The sequence below is a fragment of the Acipenser ruthenus genome, chromosome 56 (assembly GCF_902713425.1).
Source record: "Acipenser ruthenus chromosome 56, fAciRut3.2 maternal haplotype, whole genome shotgun sequence".
NCBI lineage: Eukaryota > Metazoa > Chordata > Actinopteri > Acipenseriformes > Acipenseridae > Acipenser > Acipenser ruthenus.
In genome coordinates this window covers 6,592,097-6,619,596 of record NC_081244.1, presented here as the reverse complement: position 1 = coordinate 6,619,596, position 27,500 = coordinate 6,592,097, and the positions used below count along the sequence as shown (strand labels likewise).

Sequence of the window (27,500 nt, the reverse complement as noted above, 5' to 3'; positions counted from 1 at the left end):
TGAGTTCAGTTAAGGGTCTTGTTAATGCATTCATCGCTGTATAACTCTGATATAGAGTCCGTTGCTGTAAACAGCGCTTGTGTCTTAAACGCATTACTTTATTACACAGTGTGACGCCAATAAACTGAATGGGATATTTTCAGCTTCCTGTAATAGCCTGGCTGGATCCAATCAACACATGGAATTAATAAAAAAAATAAAAAGAAACCAAGAATAACGGCTCACGGCTGCCCCCATGTGGAAATGATTAGGCGAAGCGAGGACCACCCTGCTCTTAAAAGGGCAACGGCACCCAGGCACTGGCCCGCTCGCAGGGAAAGCTGCCGTTGCCCCTTTAACAGATTCCTCGCACTTAAAAAACACACGTTGCCTTTTCTTTCTTCTTCTTTTCTGTGCTTCAGAGTGAATGCCGCCTCAAACACGCTGCCGTCCACACTGCAGCCCCGCGCTCTAACCACTGAGCTCCTCAAACCCGCTGCCTTCCACACTGCAGCCCAGCGCTCTAACCACTGAGCTCCTCAAACCCGCTGCCTTCCACACTGCAGCCCAGCGCTCTAACCACTGAGCTCCTCAAACCCGCTGCCTTCCACACTGCAGCCCCGCGCTCTAACCACTGAGCTCCTCAAACCCGCTGCCTTCCACACTGCAGCCCAGCGCTTTCTTTATCTAACCACTGAGCTCCTCAAACCCGCTGCCTTCCACACTGCAGCCCAGCGCTTTCTTTATCTAACCACTGAGCTCCTCAAACCCGCTGCCTTCCACACTGCAGCCCAGCGCTTTCTTTATCTAACCACTGAGCTCCTCAAACCCGCTGCCTTCCACGCTGCAGCCCAGCGCTTTCTTTATCTAACCGCTGAGCTCCTCAAACCCGCTGCCTTCCACACTGCAGCCCAGCGCTTTCTTTATCTAACCACTGAGCTCCTCAAACCCGCTGCCTTCCACACTGCAGCCCAGCGCTTTCTTTATCTAACCACTGAGCTCCTCAAACCCGCTGCCTTCCACACTGCAGCCCAGCGCTTTCTTTATCTAACCACTGAGCTCCTCAAACCCGCTGCCTTCCACACTGCAGCCCAGCGCTTTCTTTATCTAACCACTGAGCTCCTCAAACCCGCTGCCTTCCACACTGCAGTCCAGCGCTTTCTTTATCTAACCACTGAGCTCCTCAAACCCGCTGCCTTCCACACTGCAGCCCAGCGCTTTCTTTATCTAACCACTGAGCTCCTCAAACCCTGTTTGCCATTGAATTTATGAAGTTTCTTTCAGTGTTTCTATTGAAGACGCTGAGAAAGACTTCTAGTGGAAACGCTTGCCGTTGAATTTATGAAGTTTCTTTCAGTGTTTTCTAGTTACAGAGGAATTGTTATGTCAGCTACAGTTAAATGACTGGACCACAGGATTATGATTTGCTGCAGCAGGGCGTTTAGGTATTTGGATTTGGAGATGGTTGGAGTCCCGTCTCTGTCTCATCTTGTAGTCATCCTATTAACTTCCTCTCACCTCAGCCTCCCACCCCTGTCACTCTGTGAAACTGCGTGACTAACGCACTGGCTAGCCTGATGCAAAGGCACTCCCTGCAACAGAGCCTGAATTTTAAGGAGAAATGTTTATAATTGAAGGTTAGAACCCAGTCCTGGGGTTCAGAGCTCCCCTCAATGAAGTCTAGTATTATTATTATTAATATTGAAATGATCAGGAGCCAGGAGTTTGAGCAGGGTTACAAACTCACACTAGCCCTGCTGCTGCTGCTGCTGCACCCAGTCCTGGGGTTCAGAGCTCCCCTCAATGAAGTCTAGTATTATTATTATTAATATTGAAATGATCAGGAGCCAGGAGTTTGAGCAGGGTTACAAACTCACACTAGCCCTGCTGCTGCTGCTGCTGCACCCAGTCCTGGGGTTCAGAGCTCCCCTCAATGAAGTCTAGTATTATTATTATTAATATTGAAATGATCAGGAGCCAGGAGTTTGAGCAGGGTTACAAACTCACACTAGCCCTGCTGCTGCTGCTGCTGCTGCTGCTGCACCCAGTCCTGGGGTTCAGAGCTCCCCTCAATGAAGTCTGGGCGTGTTTCTAACCCTGCAGTGTTACTAAAAGGATTGTTCAAGGATAAGAGTGCTGTAATCTTTGCAGTCATTTAAAAAAAAAAAAAAAATTATTATTCAAATCCTCAATGCGAAGGAATTTAATCTGTTTAGCCTTGAGCAAGGATGATTCAGGGGAGACTAGATTGAAGTCTTTTAAATAATAAACAGGATTTTTTTTTTTAACAAGTTAACCCTTCAAACACTCAAATCACATTTAAGCACAGAAACCAGGACCAGGGGACAGACAGTGCGGAAATGAAGAGGAGACAGAGGGAAGGAGACACTGCTATTGCAGTGCCCCTGTCTGTCTGTCTGCATTGCCATTGGAATGGGGTCTAGTTAGCAGACAGTGGTCCCATTCTACCAATGGCAGCCTCATCCCGTTGTAGCTGCCATTGATCATACAGAAGCACGACATTCCCATAACATAAGGATGTACCCCGCATCTCAGAACTACATTTCCCATCATCCTCCTGCTCACCGGTACATTCATCTCAGCTACATAGGCGAGCAGGAGGATGATGGGAAATGTAGTTCTGGGATGCGGGTACAGGTGAAGCCATCTTGGAGGCAGTGGAATGCAATTTAAAAGTTTCAAAAAGTGGTCAAAATGTAAAAAAAATAAATAAAAATAAATAAAACAATACACACAGTTGTAGCAACACATGGGAACGTGTAACCCAATAAAATCAAAAAAGGTTCTTCTGTACCCTTTAAGAGACCGCACACATTTCTGACAGGTCCACCTTAAGAGTACATGAATCCTGCGAGAGGGCGTGTCCTTACAGGAGGGCAGGGAGGAGTCTGGTTGGCTGAGCAGGTCCATTGTTTTCAGGTGGTTGCCGGGGGTAACCTTGAGAAGGGGGCAGGGCTGGGGTTTTGATCAGGTTCCAGGATATTCAAATCTAGTAACGGCTGGTTCAGGGCACCTGGATAGATTTTGATATTTTGATTCACCTGGGTGTCTGTGTGCTTGGTCCTCAAGGGAGACACTCAGAGAACTTTATACTGGCTCGAGGGACCTGGCTTAATAGGTAGGGTTTGTTCAGGTGCGCTGTGTTTTAATGAAGGGTGTTGATGCTGAAGTTTAGCTTTGTCAGCCTGTTCTGTAAGGAATGTAGCTGCGGGTTAACTTTTTGTACTGTGATTCTTGAAATGTATTTTTTGTTTACGACTGTAAGTCGCCCTGGATAAGGGCGTCTGCTAAGAAATAAATAATAATAATATTAATAATTATAATTATAATAATAATAATGTACATATGTATATTATTTTCTTTTCATTTTTTTACACTGCAGTTATACCTCCTTTCAACCCTGATTTACCATGTAGTTTAACATGCTTTACCAGACCTCTCTGTGCTTTACAATGCTTCCCTATGCTTTACCAGACCTCTCTGTGCTTTACAATGCTTCCCTATGCTTTACCAGACCTCTCTGTGCTTTACAATGCTTCCCTATGCTTTACCACACCTCTCTGTGCTTTACAATGCTTCCCTATGCTTTACCACACCTCTCTGTGCTTTACAATGCTTCCCTATGCTTTACCACACCTCTCTGTGCTTTACAATGCTTCCCTATGCTTTACCACACCTCTCTGTGCTTTACAATGCCTCCCTATGCTTTACCAGACCTCTCTGTGCTTTACAATGCTTCCCTATGCTACCATGATGTCAGATTAGACAGGTTTTACTGTAGTTAGTTATTATCAATAGATAACTATATCTCTCTCTCTCTCTCTCTCTCTCTCTCTCTCTCTCTCTCTCACTCTCTCTCTCTCTCCAGGGTCTTCGTCCAGCCCTCGTCTCCTCTCCAAGTCTCTCTCCCTCGAACCCAGCTCCTGTCTGGTGGGCAGGCAGACCCCCCACCGGCTCTGCTCGGACCCAGGGCCACTGATCCCCCAAGACTGCAACGGGACGAGCAAGCACAACCCCCCCGCGCCCCCCAAACAGAGACCCCACACAGCGGGACCCAAACCTCAAGGTGAGTGAGAGCCCCTGTCTGTCTGTCTGTCTGTCTGTCTGTCTGCATTGCCATTGCAGTGCCCCTGTCTGTCTGTCTGTCTGTCTGTCTGCATTGCCGTTGCAGAGTCCCTGTCTGTCTGTCTGTCTGTCTGCATTGCCATTGCAGTGCCCCTGTCTGTCTGTCTGTCTGTCTGTCTGTCTGCATTGCCATTGCAGTGCCCCTGTCTGTCTGTCTGTCTGTCTGTCTGTCTGTCTGCATTGCCATTGCAGTGCTCCTGTCTGTCTGTCTGTCTGCCTGTCTGTCTGCATTGCCATTGCAGTGCCCCTGTCTGTCTGTCTGTCTGTCTGTCTGTCTGTCTGTCTGTCTGTCTGTCTGTCTGCATTGCCATTGAAGATCATTTAGGGTATAGTTCGCACACTGTGGTCCCGTTCTACCAGCCTCTCCCCACTGCAGCTGCCCTATACTTGTGCTTCCATTGCCCCTCAGTGTAACACAGAACCGTTATTGCAGTGCATGGGAGACGTTGTTATGCATTGTTATGATTCAGTATTATTGCTTATTTTTCAATAATTTCTGATGTCTTTACTTTATGAAACTGATTTTTTTTTTTTTTAATTATTATTTAGCCGCTCTCTGATTGGTCCCCTGTGCTGTGCTCTGCTCTCTGATTGGTTGCTGTTTGTGTTTGACCCCCCCGCAGTGCCACCGAAGCCCCCTCACCTGCGGAGTGGGCGTCGCCCGAAAGGGGCGGGGCAGCACAATCCCCCACCCCCGTCCCGCCCCCTGCCTGCGGATCCTCGGGGGGACCGGGGGACCCTCGCCCGAACTGAAGGGGGCGTCACTCCTTCCTGCGTGCTGCCACTCATCGAGAAGTTTGAGAGGTACAAACCAGGTCGTTATCCTGGAACCAAACTGTAGCTCTGGGGAAAAGGAATCTATATAGAATGAAATCATGTTGCTTCAGTCATGCTGTCCTATACGTGTGCTACCACTGACCCTCAGTATCACACAGAACCATTACTGCATGGCCACTGTCTGTCTGTCTGTCTGTCTGTCTGTCTGTCTGTCTGTCTGCATTGCCATTGAAGATCATTTAGGGTATAGTTCGCACACTCTGGTCCTGTTCTACCAGCCTCACCCCATTGCAGCTGCCCTGTACCTGCGTTTAATAAATGCAATGACAAACGTTTCAACTCTTAAGTCTTGCAGACATTGACAAAGGCTTATTTAGTACGACATCGAGCGAGACTTCAATACTTACGGCTGATTTAGTAGATATTCCCCAAGAGACTGTCTGTCAGCACTGCTATTGACCCACTGTAATGTATGTTATAAAACTCTCTCCCTCTCTCTCTCTCTCCCTCTCTCTCCCTCTGTCTCCCTCCCTCTTCCCCTTCCCCCTCCCCTCTCTTTCTCTCCCCTCTCCTCCCTCCCTCTCTCTCTCTCCACTTTCCCCCTCTCTCTTCCTCTCTCTCTCCCCCTCTCTCTCTCCCTCTCCCTCTCTCTCCCTCTCTCAGGGAGCAGATTATTCTCGTCCCTGACACCAGTGGAGTCTCACTGGGTCTGATCAGAGTCTCGGAACCAGAACTGGACCTGATCTCAACCCCCGACGGGGACCGGACAGAAAAACAGGGGGCAGAAGAAAGAGGAGGAGGAGGAGAGGGAGAGGGAGAAAGAGAAAGAAGGACAGAAATGGGAGAAGGGGAGGAGAGCCCAAGCCTGGCCAGGGATCCCCAAGAGGAAGCTTGCCGGCCATCAGAATCGGGCTACGCCCCGTCCGATAGGCTCCTGGACCCCCTGGAAATGAGGGACCTGCCGGCCAACCAATCGGGTTGCTGCTCCGAGCGTCTGGCCCCGCCCCCTTCCAGCCTGAGCGACGGCAAGCTGGCCAGTCGGGACAGCGGGATTGACAGCATCAGCTCTCCATCGCACAGCGAGGACCTGTGTTTCGCAGGAGAGGAGGACAGGGGGGCAGGGGAGAGGGAGAGACCACACCCCTCCCGCCCCGCCCACAGGGAGGAGAGGGGCGGAGACTCGGAGGGGGACAGTGATTTGGGGGAGGGGAGCGGAGACGAGGAAAGCAGCGAGACCCCGAGTCAGAGCCAGTCGGAGGAGATGCAAGCTGTACCCCCCAAAACAGAGAGACAGGATTCTTCAGAGGTAAAGACAAAAAATAAAAAATAAAAAAAGCTGATTTTTATTCATATGGAAAGAAAATAGTTCGGCGATGTTTGGAAAAGCTAAAAGAGGCTTGAATTCAATGAGAAAGATTTTCAGTGTTTAGACGAAACGCTTGCCATTGAATATATGAAGTTTCTTTCAGTGTTTCTATTGAAGACGCTGAGAAAGACTTCTAGTGGAAACGCTTGCCGTTGAATTTATGAAGTTTCTTGTAGTGTTTCTATTGAAGACGCTGAGAAAGACTTCTAGTGGAAACGTTTGCCGTTGAATTTATGAAGTTTCTTTCAGTGTTTCTATTGAAGATGCTGAGAAAGACTTCTAGTGGAAACGTTTGCCGTTGAATTTATGAAGTTTCTTTCAGTGTTTCTATTGAAGACGCTGAGAAAGACTTCTAGTGGAAACGTTTGCCGTTGAATTTATGAAGTTTCTTTCAGTGTTTCTATTGAAGACGCTGAGAAAGAATTCTAGTGGAAACGTTTGTCGTTGAATTTATGAAGTTTCTTTCAGTGTTTCTATTGAAGACGCTGAGAAAGACTTCTAGTGGAAACGTTTGCTGTTGAATTTATGAAGTTTCTTTCAGTGTTTCTATTGAAGACGCTGAGAAAGACTTCTAGTGGAAACGTTTGCCGTTGAATTTATGAAGTTTCTTTCAGTGTTTCTATTGAAGACGCTGAGAAAGACTTCTAGTGGAAACGTTTGCCATTGAATTTATGAAGTTTCTTTCAGTGTTTCTGTTGAAGACGCTGAGAAAGACTTCTAGTGGAAACGCTTGCCATTGAATTTATGAAGTTTCTTTCAGTGTTTCTATTGAAGACGCTGAGAAAGACTTCTAGTGGAAACGTTTGCCGTTGAATTTATGAAGTTTCTTTCAGTGTTTCTATTGAAGACGCTGAGAAAGACTTCTAGTGGAAACGTTTGCCGTTGAATTTATGAAGTTTCTTTCAGTGTTTCTATTGAAGACGCTGAGAAAGACTTCTAGTGGAAACGTTTGCTGTTGAATTTATGAAGTTTCTTTCAGTGTTTCTATTGAAGACGCTGAGAAAGACTTCCAGTGGAAACGTTTGTTGGTGAAATGCTTCTGCATAAATACAGTGGTAAACTTTTACAAAAAGACAGTGTCAGGATAATGTAACTCTGTACCCTATCCAGTCAATCTCTCTGACTGCTGTTGTGTTTTTCCTTCACGCAGTTTTCGGCTCAGCAGAAAGTGTTCAATATTGCGAGCGAGCTCCTGCACACAGAGAAGGCCTACGTATCCAGACTGCACCTCCTGGACCAGGTAAAAGCATCGGGTTCCTGATCAAGTGGAAATGTCCCTCGTGTAGCAGGAGTGTTATCTATGGAAGTGCTTTCAGAAAAAGCTGAAATAAATAAACAAATAATAATAATTTTATGTCTCTCTCCTTTCCTCTCCCCCCTCCTCTCCTCTCCCCCTCTCCTCTCTCCCCTCCCCCCCACCTCCCCTCTCCCCTCCCCCACCTCCCCTCTCCCCCTCCCTTCCTCTCCTCTCTCTCCCCTCCTCTCCTCTCTCCTCCTCTCTCTCCCCTCCCCTCCTCTCCCCTCCCATCCTCTCTCTCCCCTCCCCTCCTCTCCCCTCCTCTCCTCCTCTCTCAGGTGTTCTGTGCCCAGCTCCTTGAGGAGTCTCGCTGTCACAGTTCTTTTCCCTCTGAGGTTGTCATGAGGATCTTCTCCAACATCTGCTCCATCCACTGCTTCCATCAGCAGTTCCTGTTGCCCGAACTCGAGAAACGCATGCAGGAGTGGTGAGTCCAGAGACCCGGGGGTTGCGGTTGATGTTGGGGTTGGGTTGGGGTTGGGGTTGGGGGTTGTGTTTGGGGTTGGGGGTTGGGGGTTGGGGGTGGGGGTTGTGTTTGGGGTTGGGGGTTGTGTTTGGGGTTGGGGTTAGCTGTTGTTGAAAAGTCCTCCTCCTCTCCTCCTCCTCCTCCTCCTCCTCCTCCTCCTCCTCTCCCCCTCCGCCTCTCCTCCTTTCCTCTTCTCCTCCTCCTCCTCCTCTCCTCCTCCTCTCCCCGTTAGGGACTCGAACCCGCGGATCGGGGACATCCTGCAGAAGCTGGCCCCCTTTCTGAAGATGTACGGGGAGTATGTGAAGAATTTCGACCGCGCCATGGAGCTGGTCAACTCCTGGATGGACCGGTCAGCGCAGTTCAAAGGGATCATCCACAAGATCCAGGTGAGAGACGAACCGAGGCTCGGGGGCCCAGCGGTTACAGAAAGGGGTCTCGATACCAGGAGGTTCAAATCCCGGCTCAGCCACTGACTCCCTGTGTGTGTGTGTGTGTGTGTCTCGTGGCGGTGGTTGAAGTTCCTCTTCTCTTCCCCCCGTGTCCCTGCAGAAGCAGGAGGTGTGTGGGAACCTGACCCTGCAGCACCACATGCTGGAGCCCGTGCAGAGGATCCCGCGCTACGAGCTGCTGCTCAAGGACTACCTGAACAAGCTGCCCCCCGAGGCCTCCGACAGCAAGGACGCCCAGAGTAAGAGGGTTATCCCAAATAACCTGGCCTGGGTTTAGCGAGGGGAGGCTCTGTTTCATAATTGCAGAACCAGTGGAATCTGAAAGAGCAAACACCACTATAATTGCAATTATCACGATTCTTGAAATTATGATTTCAGAGATTTTCAATATTGTCCCAACTCTTATTATTATTATTATTATGATGATGATGACGATTATTATGATGATGATGATGATGATTGCTATTATGATGATGATGATGATGGTGATGATGATGATGATGACGGTTGTGATTGCTATTATTATCATCGTTATCGTCGGCTGATCTTTCCCCTCCCCTCCCTGCAGAGTCTCTGGAGCTGATTGCCACGGCTGCAGAACACTCCAACGCTGCCATTCGCAAGATGGTGAGTCCCAGAGGAGCCACGGCTCTGTGCTTCAATCAGGCATCTTAAACAACATCTTATTAAACCCGCAGTGAAGCCCCAGTGTGTATCGCTGACAGGCTTGGGTGTGTCTTATTATTAAACTCATCGTGAAGGCAGGAATGGATCAAACTGCTGTGCAACGGGAGTCTGATTCCCATCCCTGGTCTGTCTCTGTCTGTGTGTGTGTCTGTCTGTCTGACTTTCTGTCTGTTTGTCTGTGTGTCTGTCTGTCTGTCTGTGTGTCTGTCGGTCTGTCTGTCTGTGTGTCTGACTGTCTGTCTGTCTGTGTGTTTCAGGAGCGAATGCACAAGCTCTTGAAAGTCTACGAGCTGCTGGGCGGGGAGGAGGACATTGTGAACCCCACAAACGAGCTCATTAAAGAGGGACACATCCTGAAACTCTCAGCCAAGAACGGGACCACGCAGGACAGATACCTAATCCTGGTGAGATGCCTCTCCTCTCCACTCCACTCCTCACCACTCCTCTCCTCTCTCCTCTCCTCTCCTCTCCTCTCTCTCTCCCCCTCTCCTCTTCTCTCCTCTCCTCTCTCTCTCCCCCTCTCCCCTCTCCTCTTCTCTCCTCTCTCTCTCCCCCTCTCTCCTCTCCTCTCCTCTCTCTCTCCCCCTCTCTCCTCTCCTCTTCTCTCCTCTCCTCTCTACTCCACTCCTCTCCACTCCTCTCCTCTCCTCTCTCTCTCCCCTCTCTCCTCTCCTCTCCTCTCCTCTTCTCTCCTCTCCTCTCTCTCTCCCCCTCTCTCCTCTCCTCTCCTCTCTCTCTCCCCCTCTCTCCTCTCCTCTTCTCTCCTCTCCTCTCCACTCCACTCCTCTCCTCTCTCTCTCCCCCTCTCCCCTCTCCTCTTCTCTCCTCTCCTCTCCTCTCCTCTCTCTCTCCCCCTCTCCTCTTCTCTCCTCTCCTCTCTCTCTCCCCCCTCTCCTCACCACTCCTCTCTCTCTCCCCCTCTCTCCTCTCCTCTCTCTCCTCTCCCTGACGAACCGGCCTTGATTTGCACGCTGGGTTACTGTCACTCATGTTTAATGCAACCCATGCATACGCAGGACCTTGGCAATAGCCTAAAGCTGAGGGAACACGAAGTCGCTGTTTTGCAGCTTGGAGTTTGGTTTCAGGAGGCTGCAGGTTTCAGGAGGCTGCAGGTTTCAGGAGGCTGCAGGTTTCAGGAGGCTGCAGGTTTCAGGAGGCTGCAGGTTTCAGGAGGCTGCAGGTTTCAGGAGGCTGCAGGTTTCAGGAGGCTGCAGGTTTCAGGACGCTGCAGGTTTCAGGAGGCTGCAGGTTTCAGGAGGCTGCAGGTTTCAGGAGGCTGCAGGTTTCAGGAGGCTGCAGGTTTCAGGAGGCTGCAGGTTTCAGGAGGCTGCAGGTTTCAGGAGGCTGCAGGTTTCAGGAGGCTGCAGGTTTCAGGAGGCTGCAGGTTTCAGGAGGCTGCAGGTTTCAGGAGGCTGCAGGTTTCAGGACGCTGCAGGTTTCAGGAGGCTGCAGGTTTCAGGAGGCTGCAGGTTTCAGGAGGCTGCAGGTTTCAGGAGGCTGCAGGTTTCAGGACGCTGCGCGGCACACCAGACAGGGAGACCTGGGGGTTTGATACAGCAGCAATCTCAGACCAGGTCTCCTGGAACCAGGTTTCAAACCACCGCTGTTCCTGAGAAAGTGGCTTCGCGTTCCCTCGGCTTAACAGATCATCTCGCTGTGTCTCTGCAGTTCAACGACAGGCTGCTGTACTGCGTTCCCAAGCTGTGCTTGATCGGGCAGAAATTCAGCGTCCGAGCAAGGATAGACGTGGACAGGATGGAGGTGAGTCAAACTGTCCACCGCGTCGAATGCCATTGTGTGTATATATATATATATATATAGACAGAGGATAACATTCCGCACAATTCCTTTCTTCCAATTTTGTTCCCAGTTGAAAGAGACGAGCGGTGTTAACATCTCCCGGACGTTCCTGGTTTCCGGGAAGCAGAGATCCCTGGAGCTACAATCCAGGTATGAGATTTGTATTCCCACGAATAAGTAAATAAATAATACAGGAGCACCGCTTATCCAGCTGCAATGAAACTTGGTCAGGACATTCTTTAGCGCGGGTTATTGAGAGTGTCAGATTCTGTGGTTGTGTTACTGACTCGCTTGTTTACTGTTGCAGGACTGAAGAAGAGAAGAAAGACTGGGTTCAGGTAAGAGGATCCTCTTCTTAATGAAGCAGTAACAGCAAACCAGACTGTTTGGTTTGTAAGGAAGCTCAGTGGTCCAGTGGTTAAAGAAAGGGGCTCGATACCAGGAGGTTCAAATCCCGGCTCAGCCACTGACTCCCTGTGTGTGTGTGTGTGTGTGCGTGCGTGCGAGCGTGCGTGTGTGTGACCCTGGGCGAGTCACTTCACCTCCTTGTGCTCCGTCCTTCGGATGAGACGTCAAACAAACGAGCTCCTATTGGAAGTGACTCTGCAGCAGCAGCAGCAGCAGTTGATGATGATGCAGAGTTCACCCCCCTAGTCTCTAAGTCGCTTTGAATAAAAACATCTGCTAAATGACTACATAATAATAATAATAATAATAATAATAATAATAATAATAATAATAAAACGCGACACAATTACATTTTAAGAAATGCAAAGCAACACAGCTTTTTAGTTTGGTTTAAAAACTAGGCAATGGCAAAACTGCATATTCTCTGCCCCCAATAAAGTTACCATCCTTTAGAGATGGTAACACCAGCCCTACAGCGGACCCAACCGGCCAGACGCCCAGTGAGCTCGGAGCGGACACCTGCAGGGCTGGTGTTTGTCCTCCAGAGGGCGGTAGCTCGCTAACCTCGAGTTCCTGGGTGTAGGAGAGGAAGCTGGCTCAGTCATGGGATCGGAGGACGCCCGCTGAGTCTTATTCCCCTCCCTGAATCTCTCTCTCTCTCTCTCTCTCTCTCTCTCTCTGTCTAGGCAATTCAGACCACCATTCAGAAGCATGAGCAGACACGAGAAACTTTTAAACTGCTCAACATGTCTTTTAGAGAAGAGGACTACACCCCCCCTAACTCACCAGTGAGTACCCCCCACCCCCTAGCCCCCCACCACCCCCCTCCTCAACTGAGGCACAGGGTTTAAAGAACTGGCCCTTCAGCCCATTGAACTGAATGGCATGTCATTCATTTTGGCGCCCCAACAGGGACTTGACTGAATCACTGTTTATAGTATCAAATATCTAATAGGTATTGCATCGTCGCCATCGCATCGTAGATCATGTTTGTTTTTAATATCTATTGCTCCTCTCCCTTTCACTCCCCCTCCCCTCCTCTAGAACACAGATCTCGGGCGCAGGGCCCCCACGCCCATTCGAGAGAAGGAGGTCACCCTCTGCATGACGTGTCAGGAGTCCTTCAACTCCATCACCAAGAGGAGGCATCATTGCAAAGCCTGCGGACATGTGAGTGCAGTACCGGGGGGGGCTACACTAGGGGGCGTTGTGGGGGTGCTGTAAGAGTACCCTCTCCTCCTCTCTCCCCCTCACTCCGTCTCCCTATTTCTCCGCCTCCCCCACCCTCTCTCTCTAGGTGGTGTGTGGGAGGTGCTCCGAGTTCCGTGCCAGGCTGCTGTACGATAACAACCGTCCGAACCGCGTGTGCGTGGACTGCTACACCGCGCTGCACGGGGCCCCGCCCACTCCGGGCTGCCCCGCCCACGCCCCGCCCACGAGACGGCGCTCAATACTGGAGGTGAGACAGCGGGAGGAGGAGCCGCAGATTCACCGGACTGTTCAATCGAATTTTACAGGAGCGTTTCCAGGAGTTTTTTTTCTAGGGTTAAGTCACATCAGGCGAGCGTTTGGATTGGGCTATTGAGCCGTGTTGTAGAGGCTCTTTTTTCCCCCCCACACCCACTCAAGGTCAGAGTGGATAGCCACTAGTGAATATGGTATCTGATTGCATCACACAGCAGGCCTGGAAATCAGACTCCTATTGCACAGCAGTGTCACCCAGTCCAGGTTTTACTACCAGCTTGATCGGCCCCAGTGTGTCTAGCTAACAAGCTCAGGTGTGTCTGATTATTAAACTCCTAGTGAAACCAGGAATGGAGTTTTATTTGCAAACCTGCAGTGTGCTGATTCTCTCTCTCTCTGTCTGTCTCTCTCTCTCTGTGTCTCTCTCTCCTCTCTCTCTCCTCTCTCTCTCTGTCTGTCTCTCTCTCTCTCTCTGTCTCTCCTCTCTCTCCCTCTCTCTGTCTCTGTCTGTCTGTCTCTCTCTCTCCCCTCTCTCTGTCTCTCTCTCTCTCTCTGTCTCTCTCTCCTCTCTCTCTCTCTCCTCTCTCTCTCTCCCCTCTCTCTGTCTCTCTCTCTCTCCCTGTCTCTCCTCTGTCTCTCTCTCCTCTCTCTCTCTCTCTCCTCTCTCTCTCTCCCCTCTCTCTGTCTCTCTCTCTCTCCCTGTCTCTCCTCTCTCTCTCTCTCCCTCTCTCTCTCTCTCTGTGCAGAAGCAGGCCTCAGTCGTGGCTGAGAACAGCGTGGTCTGCAGCTACATGCACTTCATGGAGAAGGGGGCGGGGCGTGGCTGGCAGAAAGCGTGGTTCGTGGTCCCAGAGAACGAGCCGCTGGTTCTGTACATCTACGGAGCTCCGCAGGTGAGACCCCTCTACGATCTCCCAGTAATAGACTTCATTGAGGGGAGCTCTGAACCCCAGGACTGGGTGCAGCAGCAACAGCAGCAGCAGCAGCAGCAGGGCTAGTGTGAGTTTGTAACCCTGTTATTTTGTTAACTCGCTATCTCTCTGTCGCCCCCTGCAGGACGTGAAGGCTCAGCGCAGTGTTCCTCTGATCGGGTTCGAAGTCTTGGTCCCGGATGCTTCCGATAAACTGGAGCGGCGCTCCGCCTTCAAGATCAGCCAGAGTCACCTGACCCTCTACTTCAGCGCGGAGGGGGAGGGGCTACAACGCCGCTGGATGGAGGTTCTGAGCAGGGCGGGGCAGGGGGAGGAGCCGACAGGAGGCCACGCCTCCATCTCCAAGGCAGAGGAGGAAGGGGAGGGGTCAGCGGGTGAGAACACGTGATCTCGGAGCAGCTTTCAATTTTACAAAGCTCAAGAAATTCCAAGACTTTAGAATATGCGTGGAGCACAGATTATTATTTATTGAGAGAGAGAGAGAGAGAGAGAGAGAGAGAGAGAGAGAGAGAGAGAGAGAGAGAGAGAGAGAGAGAGAGAGACTCGTACAGTCCACCATAGCTCAAAGACTAGACTTTCTAACAAGCCTGAGATTGGAATATTAATATATTTTATCTTGGCACCCCTTTTGAAAGTTACCAGGGTAAATTTGCACGTAATTTTGCAGTTTACCTCCATGTTTATGTCCTGCATTTACCATAGTTTACCATGCTTTACCACACCTCTCTGTGCTTTACAATGCTTTCCTATGCTTTACCATACCTCTCTGTGCTTTACAATGCTTCCCTATGCTTTACCAGACCTCTGTGCTTTACAATGCTTCCCTATGCTTTACCAGACCTCTCTGTGCTTTACAATGCTTCCCTATGCTTTACCACACCTCTCTGTGCTTTACAATGCTTCCCTATGCTTTACCATACCTCTCTGCGCTTTACAATGCTTCCCTATGCTTTACCAGACCTCTCTGTGCTTTACAATGCTTCCCTATGCTTTACCAGACCTCTCTGCGCTTTACAATGCTTCCCTATGCTTTACCACACCTCTCTGTGCTTTACAATGCTTCCCTATGCTTTACCACACCTCTCTGTGCTTTACAATGCTTCCCTATGCTTTACCAGACCTCTCTGTGCTTTACAATGCTTCCCTATGCTTTACCAGACCTCTCTGTGCTTTACAATGCTTCCCTATGCTTTACCAGACCTCTCTGTGCTTTACAATGCTTCCCTATGCTTTACCAGACCTCTCTGTGCTTTACAATGCTTCCCTATGCTTTACCAGACCTCTCTGTGCTTTACAATGCTTCCCTATGCTTTACCAGACCTCTCTGTGCTTTACAATGCTTCCCTATGCTTTACCAGACCTCTCTGTGCTTTAATACCAGACTATTAAGTACTTCTAAAAGGCAGTTATGAGTTTTTGTATCAGCGCACCCTAAATAATTTTTCTCCCTTGTTTTGCCAGACGCAATGTTTCATGCTAAGTGGAAAATGCCTTTGTGTGGAGGATTTTAATGTGTAAACACGACTGTATTATTATTATTATTATTATTATTATTATTATTATTATTATTATTATTAATTATATGAGTGGCTGGCCACTAGGAGTCATTGTACGTTGATCTCCCAATGAAATCTGTGCAAAAAACTAAAAAAATCAATAAATTAATAATGAATAAAAATACAAACGTTTTTGGTTTGAATACACTTTTGTCTGTGTTTTTGTTTCTGTGTGTTATCTTTCACCATCTTCTGAGAGAAAGGGGGCTCCCTCCCTCATCCCTCTAAGAGAAAGGGGGCTCCCTCCCTCCTCCCAAAGAGAAAGGGGGCTCCCTCCCTCCCTCCCTCCCTCCCTCCCTCCCTAAGAGAAAGGGGGCTCCCTCGCTCCCTAAGAGAAAGGGTGCTCCCTCCAGTCCAGGTCAGGCTTGAGGCACGTGTGATTCAATATGTTAACAAGGGAACATTATTCAGCAGCTTTCATTGGACTCTATGAAGCTGAGGGAGTTCATTCTATATAGAGGGTGTGTGATTCAATATGTTAACAAGGGAACATTATTCAGCAGCTTTCATTGGACTCTATGAAGCTGAGGGAGTTCATTCTATATAGAGGGGGTGGAATTCAATATGTTAACAAGGGAACATTATTCAGCAGCTTTCATTGGACTCTATGAAGCTGAGGGAGTTCATTCTATATAGAGGGTGTGTGATTCAATATGTTAACAAGGGAACATTATTCAGCAGCTTTCATTGGACTCTACGAAGCTGAGGGAGTTCATTCTATATAGAGGGTGTGTCATTCAATATGTTAACAAGGGAACATTATTCAGCAGCTTTCATTGGACTCTATGAAGCTGAGGGAGTTCATTCTACAGGGGGATGATGCTAAACTTTTAGCCAGAGCTGTAGAGCTGAAGAATCCTGCCCCCTCCAATTGCACCTCTTAGCACACAGCAGTGCCCCATCGCAAAACCCCAAAACCTTACCCTACCCCCCTTCAACCTTGCTAACTTACCTGAGGTAGATAGCAGGGGGTAGTCTCTCCAGCTCCTCTGCACAAAGCGTTTTAAAAAGAAAACGCCAGAAAATGGGATCTTGAAAAGTGTTGTGATAATTGTACTGAGGTCACCTGTTGCCCCAAAACACAAAGCAAAACGACCTGGGTCTGGGAGACAATGTACACCAGTTTATTATTTCATAAAACTTTAATCTGGGGGGGGGGGGGGGGGGGTCGGGGTACATATCCTGGTTTTAGGCAAAACCAAAAAGAAACTTGAATTGAATCTCAGATTTTCAATTCCATTCTCAAACTGCAAAACACTTTTTTTTTTTTTTAACTGTATTGATCCAGTTTTAATAATTATTATTATTATTATTATTATTATTATTATTATTATTATTATTATTATTATTATTATTATTATTATTATTATTATTATTAAAAGTAGACAATTATTTACAAATATATATATAAAAATCTGTCTTAACTATTCTCCAAACATTGACAATGTTTCAATACACTGAAATTGCATGAATATTTAAAAAAAAAAAAAAAAAAAAAAAAAAAGCTAAACGCACAGGGCTGCAGCGTGGAAGGCAGCGGGTTTGAGGAGCTCAGTGGTTAGATAAAGAAAGCGCAGGGCTGCAGTGTGGAAGGCAGCGGGTTTGAGGAGCTCAGTGGTTAGATAAAGAAAGCGCTGGGCTGCAGTGTGGAAGGCAGCGGGTTTGAGGAGCTCAGTGGTTAGATAAAGAAAGCGCAGGGCTGCAGTGTGGAAGGCAGCGGGTTTGAGGAGCTCAGTGGTTAGATAAAGAAAGCGCTGGGCTGCAGTGTGGAAGGCAGCGGGTTTGAGGAGCTCAGTGGTTAGATAAAGAAAGCGCTGGGCTGCAGTGTGGAAGGCAGCGGGTTTGAGGAGCTCAGTGGTTAGATAAAGAAAGCGCTGGGCTGCAGTGTGGAAGGCAGCGGGTTTGAGGAGCTCAGTGGTTAGATAAAGAAAGCGCTGGGCTGCAGTGTGGAAGGCAGCGGGTTTGAGGAGCTCAGTGGTTAGATAAAGAAAGCGCTGGGCTGCAGTGTGGAAGGCAGCGGGTTTGAGGAGCTCAGTGGTTAGATAAAGAAAGCGCTGGGCTGCAGTGTGGAAGGCAGCGGGTTTGAGGAGCTCAGTGGTTAGATAAAGAAAGCGCTGGGCTGCAGTGTGGAAGGCAGTGGGTTTGAGGAGCTCAGTGGTTAGATAAAGAAAGCGCTGGGCTGCAGTGTGGAAGGCAGTGGGTTTGAGGAGCTCAGTGGTTAGATAAAGAAAGCGCTGGGCTGCAGTGTGGAAGGCAGCGGGTTTGAGGAGCTCAGTGGTTAGATAAAGAAAGCGCTGGGCTGCAGTGTGGAAGGCAGCGGGTTTGAGGAGCTCAGTGGTTAGATAAAGAAAGCGCTGGGCTGCAGTGTGGAAGGCAGCGGGTTTGAGGAGCTCAGTGGTTAGATAAAGAAAGCGCTGGGCTGCAGTGTGGAAGGCAGCGGGTTTGAGGAGCTCAGTGGTTAGATAAAGAAAGCGCTGGGCTGCAGTGTGGAAGGCAGTGGGTTTGAGGAGCTCAGTGGTTAGATAAAGAAAGCGCTGGGCTGCAGTGTGTAAGGCAGCGGGTTTGAGGAGCTCAGTGGTTAGATAAAGAAAGCGCTGGGCTGCAGTGTGGAAGGCAGCGGGTTTGAGGAGCTCAGTGGTTAGATAAAGAAAGCGCTGGGCTGCAGTGTGGAAGGCAGCGGGTTTGAGGAGCTCAGTGGTTAGATAAAGGGTGTGTATCGCAGCTTATTAACACCCTCTTCTCAAACCTTGTTTTACATTTTAATCACCAGCAGCTTCACTGCCCTCTAGCGGCCGTTTGCGGAAATGCAAGCCTGTTTAATACGACTGCAGTGAAAAAATACCAGTTAGTTAATATCGATCTGGCGTAAAGATCGACATTATATATCTATGTTTGGTCACGATTTTAATTACATTTTTTTTTTTTTAAGCATTATAAAACCGAGCCACAGACTGTTAAGTTAACATGGAAAAAATATGCAGACAGTGACAGGGGGGGTCTAAAAAAATAAATACATTTTGAAAACCTTCAAACCGAAAGCCAACAATCCTGGACGACCTACGAAATTCAACACAATATTAAATAAAAAAAAAAATAAAAAATTAAAACACACACCCACACATACATCATTAATAAAGCATTAATCTACCTTTCTGGACTGGATCTCGGAACGGATCAAAGTATACTTTTTAAGGGAGCAGTTGAAATTCAAATTCATTCATTCAATAGTTCTGTAGTGGAAGAAGAAGCTGGACAGAATTTCTATAGAAAACATGTTGCATTGAGGTAGAGTCTTTATACAGAAGAAAGAGGACGATGTGGTGCGGACGGACAGACAGACAGACAGACAGACAGTGTCTCTCCTGCCACCTCTGCAGCCCAGGGTTCAACTCTGGCTGCCCGAGTGATTTTTTTTTTAGGTCTGGGTTGGTCAGCAGACAGTGGATAATAGTTAGCGTGATTTCTATAAGTTTCTAATTCAGCACCAGTGACGTTTCTGTGTGTGTGTGTGTGTGTGTGTGTGTGTGTGTGTGTGTGTGTGTGTGTGTGTGTGTGTGTGTGACCCTGAGCAAGTCACTTCCCCTCCTTGTGCTCCGTCCTTCGGGCGAGAAGTTTTGTAATCGTTTCACACGACAGAGTTTAGGAATGGCTGTATCCAAAACGAAGCCCTGTTTCACGGGACAGGCGAGTGTTTTAACTGTCCTTTTCTGCAGGAGGGAATTTTTCGAGGTTACCAGTTTTCTGGAATAAACGCGAAGGACAAAAAAAAAAAAAACCAAAAAAAAAATCGAAAAAACAAACCAGTAATAGATCAGAGGGCAATCCCATTCTAAAAAGAATTTAAAAAACAAACACACACCCACTATACTTGCATGCCTTAAATAAAAAAAGAAGTTTGTCTGTCTCAGTCTGTCTGTCCGTCCTGGCGTCCTCCTTCCCACACGTCTTTCAGGGGCGCCCCCCCCCCTCACACGACCAGCGGGGTCACGCTGCAGCGGTCACACCTCCCCTCGCTCCGCACCAGCAGGTCACAGGCTGCTGCTCTCACAAACATCACAGGCTCCCCCTCCTCCTCCCCCTCGGCTCCGGGCAGGTGACTGGGGTACCCGGGGCACACCCTGTACCCCTCCAGGTCGGCGAGCAGGCCGATGACGTCTCCGACGGCGAGGAGCCGCTGGGGGTGGCGCTCGTACAGCGGGTGCGAGAGCAGCAGGGGCTGACCCTGCACTGTGATCTGGTAGTAGAACCCGGGCTCAATCTGGACCACGGTGTCAGACATGGTGGAGAGTTTGGAGCACTGCAGCAGCTGGATCCGCGGGCCCTCCAGCGCCAGACCCACCCAGTGTGCTGGGAGGGGGACCTGCCTGATCCGGTCCAGGAAGAGGAGGAGCTCGTGGGGCTGCGGCTGGGCTGACTCACCAGAGGCAAGGCTGTAGATACCAGTGATCTGGGAGGAGGAGGAGGAGAAGAGGGGGCATATATTATATATATATATATATATATATAATTAAGAACAAGAGAGTCACATGCAAAGGATTCGATGGATGCGTAGAGAGGGTGGTGGATGAAGAGCTCTGATTTCAAGACAGAACTGTTTCTATTGAAGACGCTGAGAAAGACTTCTAGTGGAAACGTTTGCCGTTGAATTTATGAAGTTTCTTTCAGTGTTTCTATTGAAGACGCTGAGAAAGACTTCTAGTGGAAACGTTTGCCGTTGAATTTATGAAGTTTCTTTCAGTGTTTCTATTGAAGACGCTGAGAAAGACTTCTAGTGGAAACGTTTGCCGTTGAATTTATGAAGTTTCTTTCAGTGTTTCTATTGAAGACGCTGAGAAAGACTTCTAGTGGAAACGTTTGCCGTTGAATTTATGAAGTTTCTTTCAGTGTTTCTATTGAAGACGCTGAGAAAGACTTCTAGTGGAAACGTTTGCCGTTGAATTTATGAAGTTTCTTTCAGTGTTTCTATTGAAGACGCTGAGAAAGACTTCTAGTGGAAACGTTTGCCATTGAAATTATGAAGTTTCTTTCAGTGTTTCTATTGAAGACGCTGAGAAAGACTTCTAGTGGAAACGTTTGCCGTTGAATTTATGAAGTTTCTCTCAGTGTTTCTATTGAAGACGCTGAGAAAGACTTCTAGTGGAAACGCTTTTTTTAAATCTTTCTGTATTTCTAAATCTGGTGCCAATGAGTGTGTCACAGTTACACTGCTCTCTCTCTCTCTCTCTCTCTCTCTCGCTCTCTCACCACTGGCGTGACCTCCAACACGTCATCGTCCCCCGTGTCGACCTGAACGATCTTCACCCCTTCCTCCTCCTCCTCCTCTTCCTCCAGGTCAATGGTCTCAATCGCCTCCCTCTCTCCCTGCTGCTGCACCTCCCTGCAGAAAGGGGGCGCTGTGGCCTTGCTGTACAGCATCTGGGGCACCACGGGGGGGGGCGGTGGTGGCGGCGGCTTCTCAAAGAGGACAGGGGCCCCCGTCCTGTCGTACAGAACCTGGACCTCCTGAAAGAGAGGGACCCCCACCGTGGTCAATGGGACGAAATGTCACTGAGTTTAATAATCAGACACACCTGAGCTTGTTAGCTAGACACACTGGGGGCTGATCAAGCTGCTAGTAAAACCTGTCGACCACATGAACAAAGGACTGAATTGATGTGCATCTAACGGACCGTCCCGTCTCTCACCACCTTCCACTGCCTCCTCAAGACCCCCCTGTTCAGACTAGATCTCTCGCTCCGCCCCTCCCTGCTCTCCGCTGGACTCCCCTGAGCTCAGAACCACGTTACTGGATCCTCAGCTGATACACTATCCCTGCACTGCTGCTGCGTCACTGCAGATTGCTAACTCGCTGTCATCCGAACTGGGTGCCTCCTAGTTCAGATTGGATTCTAGTAGTGTTATTATTATACAGAGCATCCTAGTTCAGATTGGATTCTAGTAGTGTTATTATTATACAGAGCATCCTAGTTCATATTGGATTCTAGTAGTGTTATTATTATACAGAGCATCCTAGTTCATATTGGATTCTAGTAGTGTTATTATTATACAGAGCATCCTAGTTCAGATTGGATTCTAGTAGTGTTATTATTATACAGAGCATCCTAGTTCATATTGGATTCTAGTAGTGTTATTATTATACAGAGCATCCCAGTTCATGCTGTATTCTAGTAGTGTTAATTTGCACTTACTCAGTGTAAACTACACTGTGTTTAAATTTGAATCTTGCATTGTAACCCTGTGCTGCCCTGTGACACCTGAGCGAGTCTGCCAAAATAATAATAATAATAATAATAATAATAATAATAATAATAATAATAATAATAATAAATGGACAATCCCGGGTAAGTAACTGCTCTACACACACACGCACACGCACACATGAAATAAGTAGTTGAAATAAGGCTGTTTCTGTTTAACTCTCGTGTGGTTTACTCACAGTGGAGGGGAAGCAGTCGCTCAGCTCCTCTCCGGGTCTTGAGAACTCATTCACTTTCATGATCTGGACGTTTCCGTAATCAGTCTTCATGCAGCCCTGCGGAGAGCAGGAGAAGAGCAGGAGAGCATCAAACATCTCGCCTGCCCATGAAATACTGTGTGTGTGTGTGTGTGTGTGTGTGTGTGTGTGTGTGTGTGTGTGTGTGTGTGTCTGTGTGTGTGTGTGTGTGTGTGTCACTGTGTGTGTGTGTGGCTTTTGAGCTGCTGCTGCTGCTGCTGCACCCAGTCCTGGGGTTCAGAGCTCCCCTCAATGAAGTCTAGTATTATTATTATTAATATTGAAATGATCAGGAGCCAGGAGTTTGAGCAGGGTTACAAACTCACACTAGCCCTGCTGCTGCTGCTGCACCCAGTCCTGGGGTTCAGAGCTCCCCTCAATGAAGTCTAGTATTATTATTATTAATATTGAAATGATCAGGAGCCAGGAGTTTGAGCAGGGTTACAAACTCACACTAGCCCTGCTGCTGCTGCTGCACCCAGTCCTGGGGTTCAGAGCTCCCCTCAATGAAGTCTATCTCTGAAATAATCTGCTCCCCCTCCTCCTCTCCCCCTCCCCTCCTCGTTCCTCACCTGCATTGCGATGGGGTACCCGCTCATGTACAATTGCTGTGTCTCTGGTTTGTGGTTGGGGTAACCGGGGTACTGGGGCAACTGAGGCGAGGGGTCACCCTGGAGAGGAGAATGGGGGACAAGTGAGAGACTGTGTGCAGGATTCAGAATTAGGATCAAATTCCTGTTTTTAAAAAAAAAAAAAATCAACTCCAAAATCGAAGGAATGGATATTTTAGGAGATGTAATAATGGGATCGTTCAACTGCTTTCATCTGAAGACAGACCGACAGACAGACAAACCGAGCCTCCAGATTTAAGTCGCGTTGTTGCCACTGTGGTAAGAAGCACATTTTAAACAGAATGCTGCTAATTGTTGCGTTAGGAAGTCGGATTTTTAAAAAGGGAAATGGAATTGCTCGTCCCAGCTGAAGCTACCTGATAGAATTTGGGGATCCCCTGTAACTCTGGGGGTACCCGTCTGTCCAGCTCAATGTCTTCTTCCATGCAGTCTTCCTCCAATTCCAGCTCTTCCTCGTACTGATGTGGGGGGGGTGGGGGTAAGGAAAGAGAGAATTATTATTATTATTATTATTATTATTATTATTATTATTAATGAGGAAAGGGCTGAGGTTACCTGCAGCTCGTACTCCTCTTCCTCCTCCTCGTCATCATCGTTGGTGAACTGAAATGCCCCCCACGAGGGCCAGTCTGGGGAGGTTTTCTTTCGGGGGCGCCCCGCCTTGCTCCTGCGCAGTTTGGGGGTCCTGGGGGACTGGGGGCGCTGCCTGCCCGGTCCGAGCCAGCCGACGTCCCCCATGTGCTTCGTCTGACCCCTCTGGAAGGGAAGCAGGTGCCTCTGCCCAAAAAAACCAAAAAAACACAAATTCATCCGTTTATTATTATTATTATTATTATTATTATTATTATTATTATTATTATTATTATTACTGGTTCGGGGGTCCAGCGGTTAGAGAAAGGGGCTGGATAACAGGAAGTTCAAATCCCAGCTCAGCCACTGACTCCCTGTGCGTGTGTGTGTGTGTGTGTGTGCGCGCGAGCGTGTGTGTGTGTGTGTGCGCGTGAGTGCGTGTGTGACCCTGAGCAAGTCACTTCACCTCCTTGTGCTCCGTCCTTCGGACGAGACGTAAAACAAACAAGCTCCTATTGGAAGTGACTCTGCAGCAGCAGCAGCAGCAGTTGTTGATGATGCAGAGTTCACCACCCTAGTCTCTGCAAGTCGCTCTGGATAAAAGCATCTGCTAAAATGACTAATTTTTGCGATATCATTTTGTAGTTTCTTTGACTACACGATGTTAAATAAAAGATATAAAATTCTGTTCAGATATTTTTTTTTTTAATCCTAAAATACGAGGCGATGCTGAACATTCGTCCAGAGTTGTACGCATCAGCAACATAAAACCACAGAAGCAAAGTGATGTTCTTAAAAACTTGCACACTGCGGTATGAATCAACTTTACAATGAAAGTTCAATGATGATGATGATGATGATGATGATGATGATGATGATGATGATGATGATGATGATGATGATGATGATGATGATGATGATGATGATGATGATGATGATGATGATGATGATGATGATGATGATGATGATGATGATGATAGCTCACCATGGCCTCCACTTGGCACTGCCGGAGGCGACATTTCTGCCTCTTCTTGTTCCGGCCTCCGAATTTGGGCTTGTCCTGGCAGAAGTCGCAGGTGCGGCAGTCCGTGGTGCGCAGGCAGGCCTCGCACCCGCCACACGACCGCCGGCTTCGCTTCTTGGGTCCGTCCTGGTCCTGCGGGGAAACGTACCCGAGAGAGGTCAAAGATCACGACTCCGCCAATAGAAAACTAACAACAGAAACACTGAAAGAAACTTCATAAATTCAACGGCATGCGTTTCCACTAGAAGTCTTTCTCAGCGTCTTCAATAGAAACACTGAAAGAAACTTCATAAATTCAATGGCAAACGTTTCCACTAGAAGCCTTTCTCAGCGTCTTCAATAGAAACACTGAAAGAAACTTCATAAATTCAATGGCAAACGTTTCCACTAGAAGCCTTTCTCAGCGTCTTCAATAGAAACACTGAAAGAAACTTCATAAATTCAACGGCAAACGTTTCCACTAGAAGTCTTTCTCAGCGTCTTCAATAGAAACACTGAAAGAAACTTCATAAATTCAACGGCAAGCGTTTCCACTAGAAGTCTTTCTCAGCGTCTTCAATAGAAACACTGAAAGAAACTTCATAAATTCAACGGCAAACGTTTCCACTAGAAGTCTTTCTCAGCGTCTTCAATAGAAACACTGAAAGAAACTTCATAAATTCAATGGCAAACGTTTCCACTAGAAGCCTTTCTCAGCGTCTTCAATAGAAACACTGAAAGAAACTTCATAAATTCAATGGCAAACGTTTCCACTAGAAGCCTTTCTCAGCGTCTTCAATAGAAACACTGAAAGAAACTTCATAAATTCAACGGCAAACGTTTCCACTAGAAGTCTTTCTCAGCGTCTTCAATAGAAACACTGAAAGAAACTTCATAAATTCAACGGCAAGCGTTTCCACTAGAAGTCTTTCTCAGCGTCTTCAATAGAAACACTGAAAGAAACTTCATAAATTCAACGGCAAACGTTTCCACTAGAAGTCTTTCTCAGCGTCTTCAATAGAAACACTGAAAGAAACTTCATAAATTCAACGGCAAACGTTTCCACTAGAAGTCTTTCTCAGCGTCTTCAATAGAAACACTGAAAGAAACTTCATAAATTCAACGGCAAACGTTTCCACTAGAAGTCTTTCTCAGCGTCTTCAATAGAAACACTGAAAGAAACTTCATAAATTCAACGGCAAGCGTTTCCACTAGAAGTCTTTCTCAGCGTCTTCAATAGAAACACTGAAAGAAACTTCATAAATTCAACGGCAAACGTTTCCACTAGAAGTCTTTCTCAGCGTCTTCAATAGAAACACTGAAAGAAACTTCATAAATTCAACGGCAAACGTTTCCACTAGAAGTCTTTCTCAGCGTCTTCAATAGAAACACTGAAAGAAACTTCATAAATTCAACGGCAAGCGTTTCCACTAGAAGTCTTTCTCAGCGTCTTCAATAGAAACACTGAAAGAAACTTCATAAATTCAACGGCAAGCGTTTCCACTAGAAGTCTTTCTCAGCGTCTTCAATAGAAACACTGAAAGAAACTTCATAAATTCAACGGCAAACGTTTCCACTAGAAGTCTTTCTCAGCGTCTTCAATAGAAACACTGAAAGAAACTTCATAAATTCAACGGCAAACGTTTCCACTAGAAGCCTTTCTCAGCGTCTTCAATAGAAACACTGAAAGAAACTTCATAAATTCAACGGCAAACGTTTCCACCAGAAGTCTTTCTCAGCGTCTTCAACAGAAACACTGAAAGAAACTTCATAAATTCAATGGCAAACGTTTCCACTAGAAGTCTTCCGGAACACTTTAGATTTTCTTTAAGCTCTCATCCCATAAGTTATCCCTCTGTTTGATACATGAATATCGATAAACTCACGTCATTGTCATCCTCATTATCCACGTAGAAATACGAGAAGTCTTCCGGGTTAAGATATTGTGGGATGGGGAACTGGAACAGAAGTAAATTAGTTACAATAATGCTGTAATAACTACAACGGCCCACGTTAATTACATGTCTATTACAAATAAGCCAGCAGGAATCACAGCTACAAATACAGAAGCATACCAGGTAAAAAATCAATAAATAATGATCAAATGACAAATAAAATACAATATACAGCTCTGACCAAAAGAATTGCATCACCTAGAATTTTAGGATTGAGACATTTTATTAAAAAAATAAATAAAACCAACACACACAACTAGATGACCATAATTTAGATTTTTTTAAAATCGAAGAAACTACAAAATGATATCGCAAAAAAATAAAATAAAAGAGTATTTCACATTAGATTTTTGTTCGTTTTTCATTAAGTATCTGGAAAACTACAAAACGCTGGTGTGTAATTCAATATGTTAACAAGGGAACATTATTCAGCAGCTTTCATTGGACTCTATGAAGCTGAGGGAGTTCATTCTATATAGAGGGGGTGGAATTCAATATGTTAACAAGGGAACATTATTCAGCAGCTTTCATTGGACTCTATGAAGCTGAGTGAGTTCATTCTATATAGAGGGTGTGTGATTCAATATGTTAACAAGGGAACATTATTCAGCAGCTTTCACTGGACTCTATGAAGCTGAGGGAGTTCATTCTATATAGAGGGTGTGTGATTCAATATGTTAACAAGGGAACATTATTCAGCAGCTTTCATTGAACTCTATGAAGCTGAGTGAGTTCATTCTATATAGAGGGTGTGTGATTCAATATGTTAACAAGGGGACATTATTCAGCAGCTTTCATTGGACTCTATGAAGCTGAGGGAGTTCATTCTACAGGGGGATGCAAAACCTTTGGCCAGAGCTGTAATTTCAAATGACACAGGTGTGGCTCTCCCCCCTCCTCGAGTTTGTAATGAAAGCACACTCACCTCTCTCATCGTTCCCGCACTCAAAGCACTGTACTGCTCCTCCTTCTCGTTCTGAAATTAGACGACAGACAAAGAGGAGAGGAGGCGATATCGTTTTACTGGACTAAACAAAACAAGAATTAACCAAAAAAATAAAAATAAATTAAAAATAAATTTACAGGCTTCCGCAGGTCTCCTTCAGGAAATTAGACACACATTGTTATATATTTATTAAAGTTAATTAGTTCATTCTTTTCTGTTGAGTCCCGTTGGCATAATCGTGTTCAGTCTATTTATCCATTTACTTTCTTTTATTCTCCTGTATGTCGCATTGTCTAATTTGAGCTGTTCTAAGACTACAATCTTTACACACGAGAGGATTTCTGAACGAAGAGGATTTCTGAATGAAGAGGATTTCTCTCACACCTTGCTGTAAGGCACGATGTAATCTTCATCCTGCCACAGGTCTCGCTGGCTCTCCTCCAGCTTCACTTTCTGCACGCTCTGAAAACAGACACACTCCATCGTTAACGCTGCGCTTTCACTCAGTCCCCAGAGTCTCTTTTTCATTTGCATTTTATTTTATTGAACTGTTCTGTGATATTTAACACAC

At 47.1% G+C, this 27,500-nt stretch overlaps 2 protein-coding genes across 8 annotated transcripts in view; one reads left to right on the top strand and one right to left on the bottom strand.

Annotated features, from left to right (window-relative positions):
- The window catches only part of LOC131724718 (FYVE, RhoGEF and PH domain-containing protein 1-like), a 17,157-nt gene extending 2,634 nt beyond the window's left edge, over nt 1-14,523 (top strand). Inside the window, exons 2-18 of the mRNA XM_059017354.1 lie at nt 3,869-4,066; nt 4,749-4,929; nt 5,566-6,208; nt 7,419-7,508; nt 7,844-7,992; nt 8,264-8,420; nt 8,584-8,722; nt 9,052-9,110; nt 9,428-9,574; nt 10,839-10,931; nt 11,041-11,120; nt 11,278-11,308; nt 12,065-12,166; nt 12,423-12,548; nt 12,676-12,837; nt 13,589-13,735; nt 13,899-14,523. Coding sequence (XP_058873337.1) covers nt 3,869-4,066; nt 4,749-4,929; nt 5,566-6,208; nt 7,419-7,508; nt 7,844-7,992; nt 8,264-8,420; nt 8,584-8,722; nt 9,052-9,110; nt 9,428-9,574; nt 10,839-10,931; nt 11,041-11,120; nt 11,278-11,308; nt 12,065-12,166; nt 12,423-12,548; nt 12,676-12,837; nt 13,589-13,735; nt 13,899-14,162 — 2,768 coding nt within the window. The 3' untranslated portion in view covers nt 14,163-14,523. The remainder of the gene's footprint in view (nt 1-3,868; nt 4,067-4,748; nt 4,930-5,565; nt 6,209-7,418; nt 7,509-7,843; nt 7,993-8,263; nt 8,421-8,583; nt 8,723-9,051; nt 9,111-9,427; nt 9,575-10,838; nt 10,932-11,040; nt 11,121-11,277; nt 11,309-12,064; nt 12,167-12,422; nt 12,549-12,675; nt 12,838-13,588; nt 13,736-13,898) is intronic.
- A 2,445-nt stretch (nt 14,524-16,968) lies between these two features.
- Nucleotides 16,969-27,500, bottom strand: part of LOC117404193 (uncharacterized) — a 35,589-nt gene continuing 25,057 nt past the window's right edge. For all 7 annotated transcript variants that reach the window (XM_059017382.1, XM_059017380.1, XM_059017376.1 and 4 more), the window contains exons 11-20: nt 27,314-27,391; nt 26,909-26,959; nt 25,915-25,986; nt 24,011-24,181; nt 23,011-23,232; nt 22,812-22,913; nt 22,396-22,494; nt 21,767-21,862; nt 20,575-20,832; nt 16,969-19,777 (exon numbers count right to left, since the gene is read on the bottom strand). In XM_059017382.1, the coding sequence (XP_058873365.1) occupies nt 19,298-19,777; nt 20,575-20,832; nt 21,767-21,862; nt 22,396-22,494; nt 22,812-22,913; nt 23,011-23,232; nt 24,011-24,181; nt 25,915-25,986; nt 26,909-26,959; nt 27,314-27,391 (1,629 nt within the window). In that variant the 3' untranslated portion in view covers nt 16,969-19,297. The remainder of the gene's footprint in view (nt 19,778-20,574; nt 20,833-21,766; nt 21,863-22,395; nt 22,495-22,811; nt 22,914-23,010; nt 23,233-24,010; nt 24,182-25,914; nt 25,987-26,908; nt 26,960-27,313; nt 27,392-27,500) is intronic.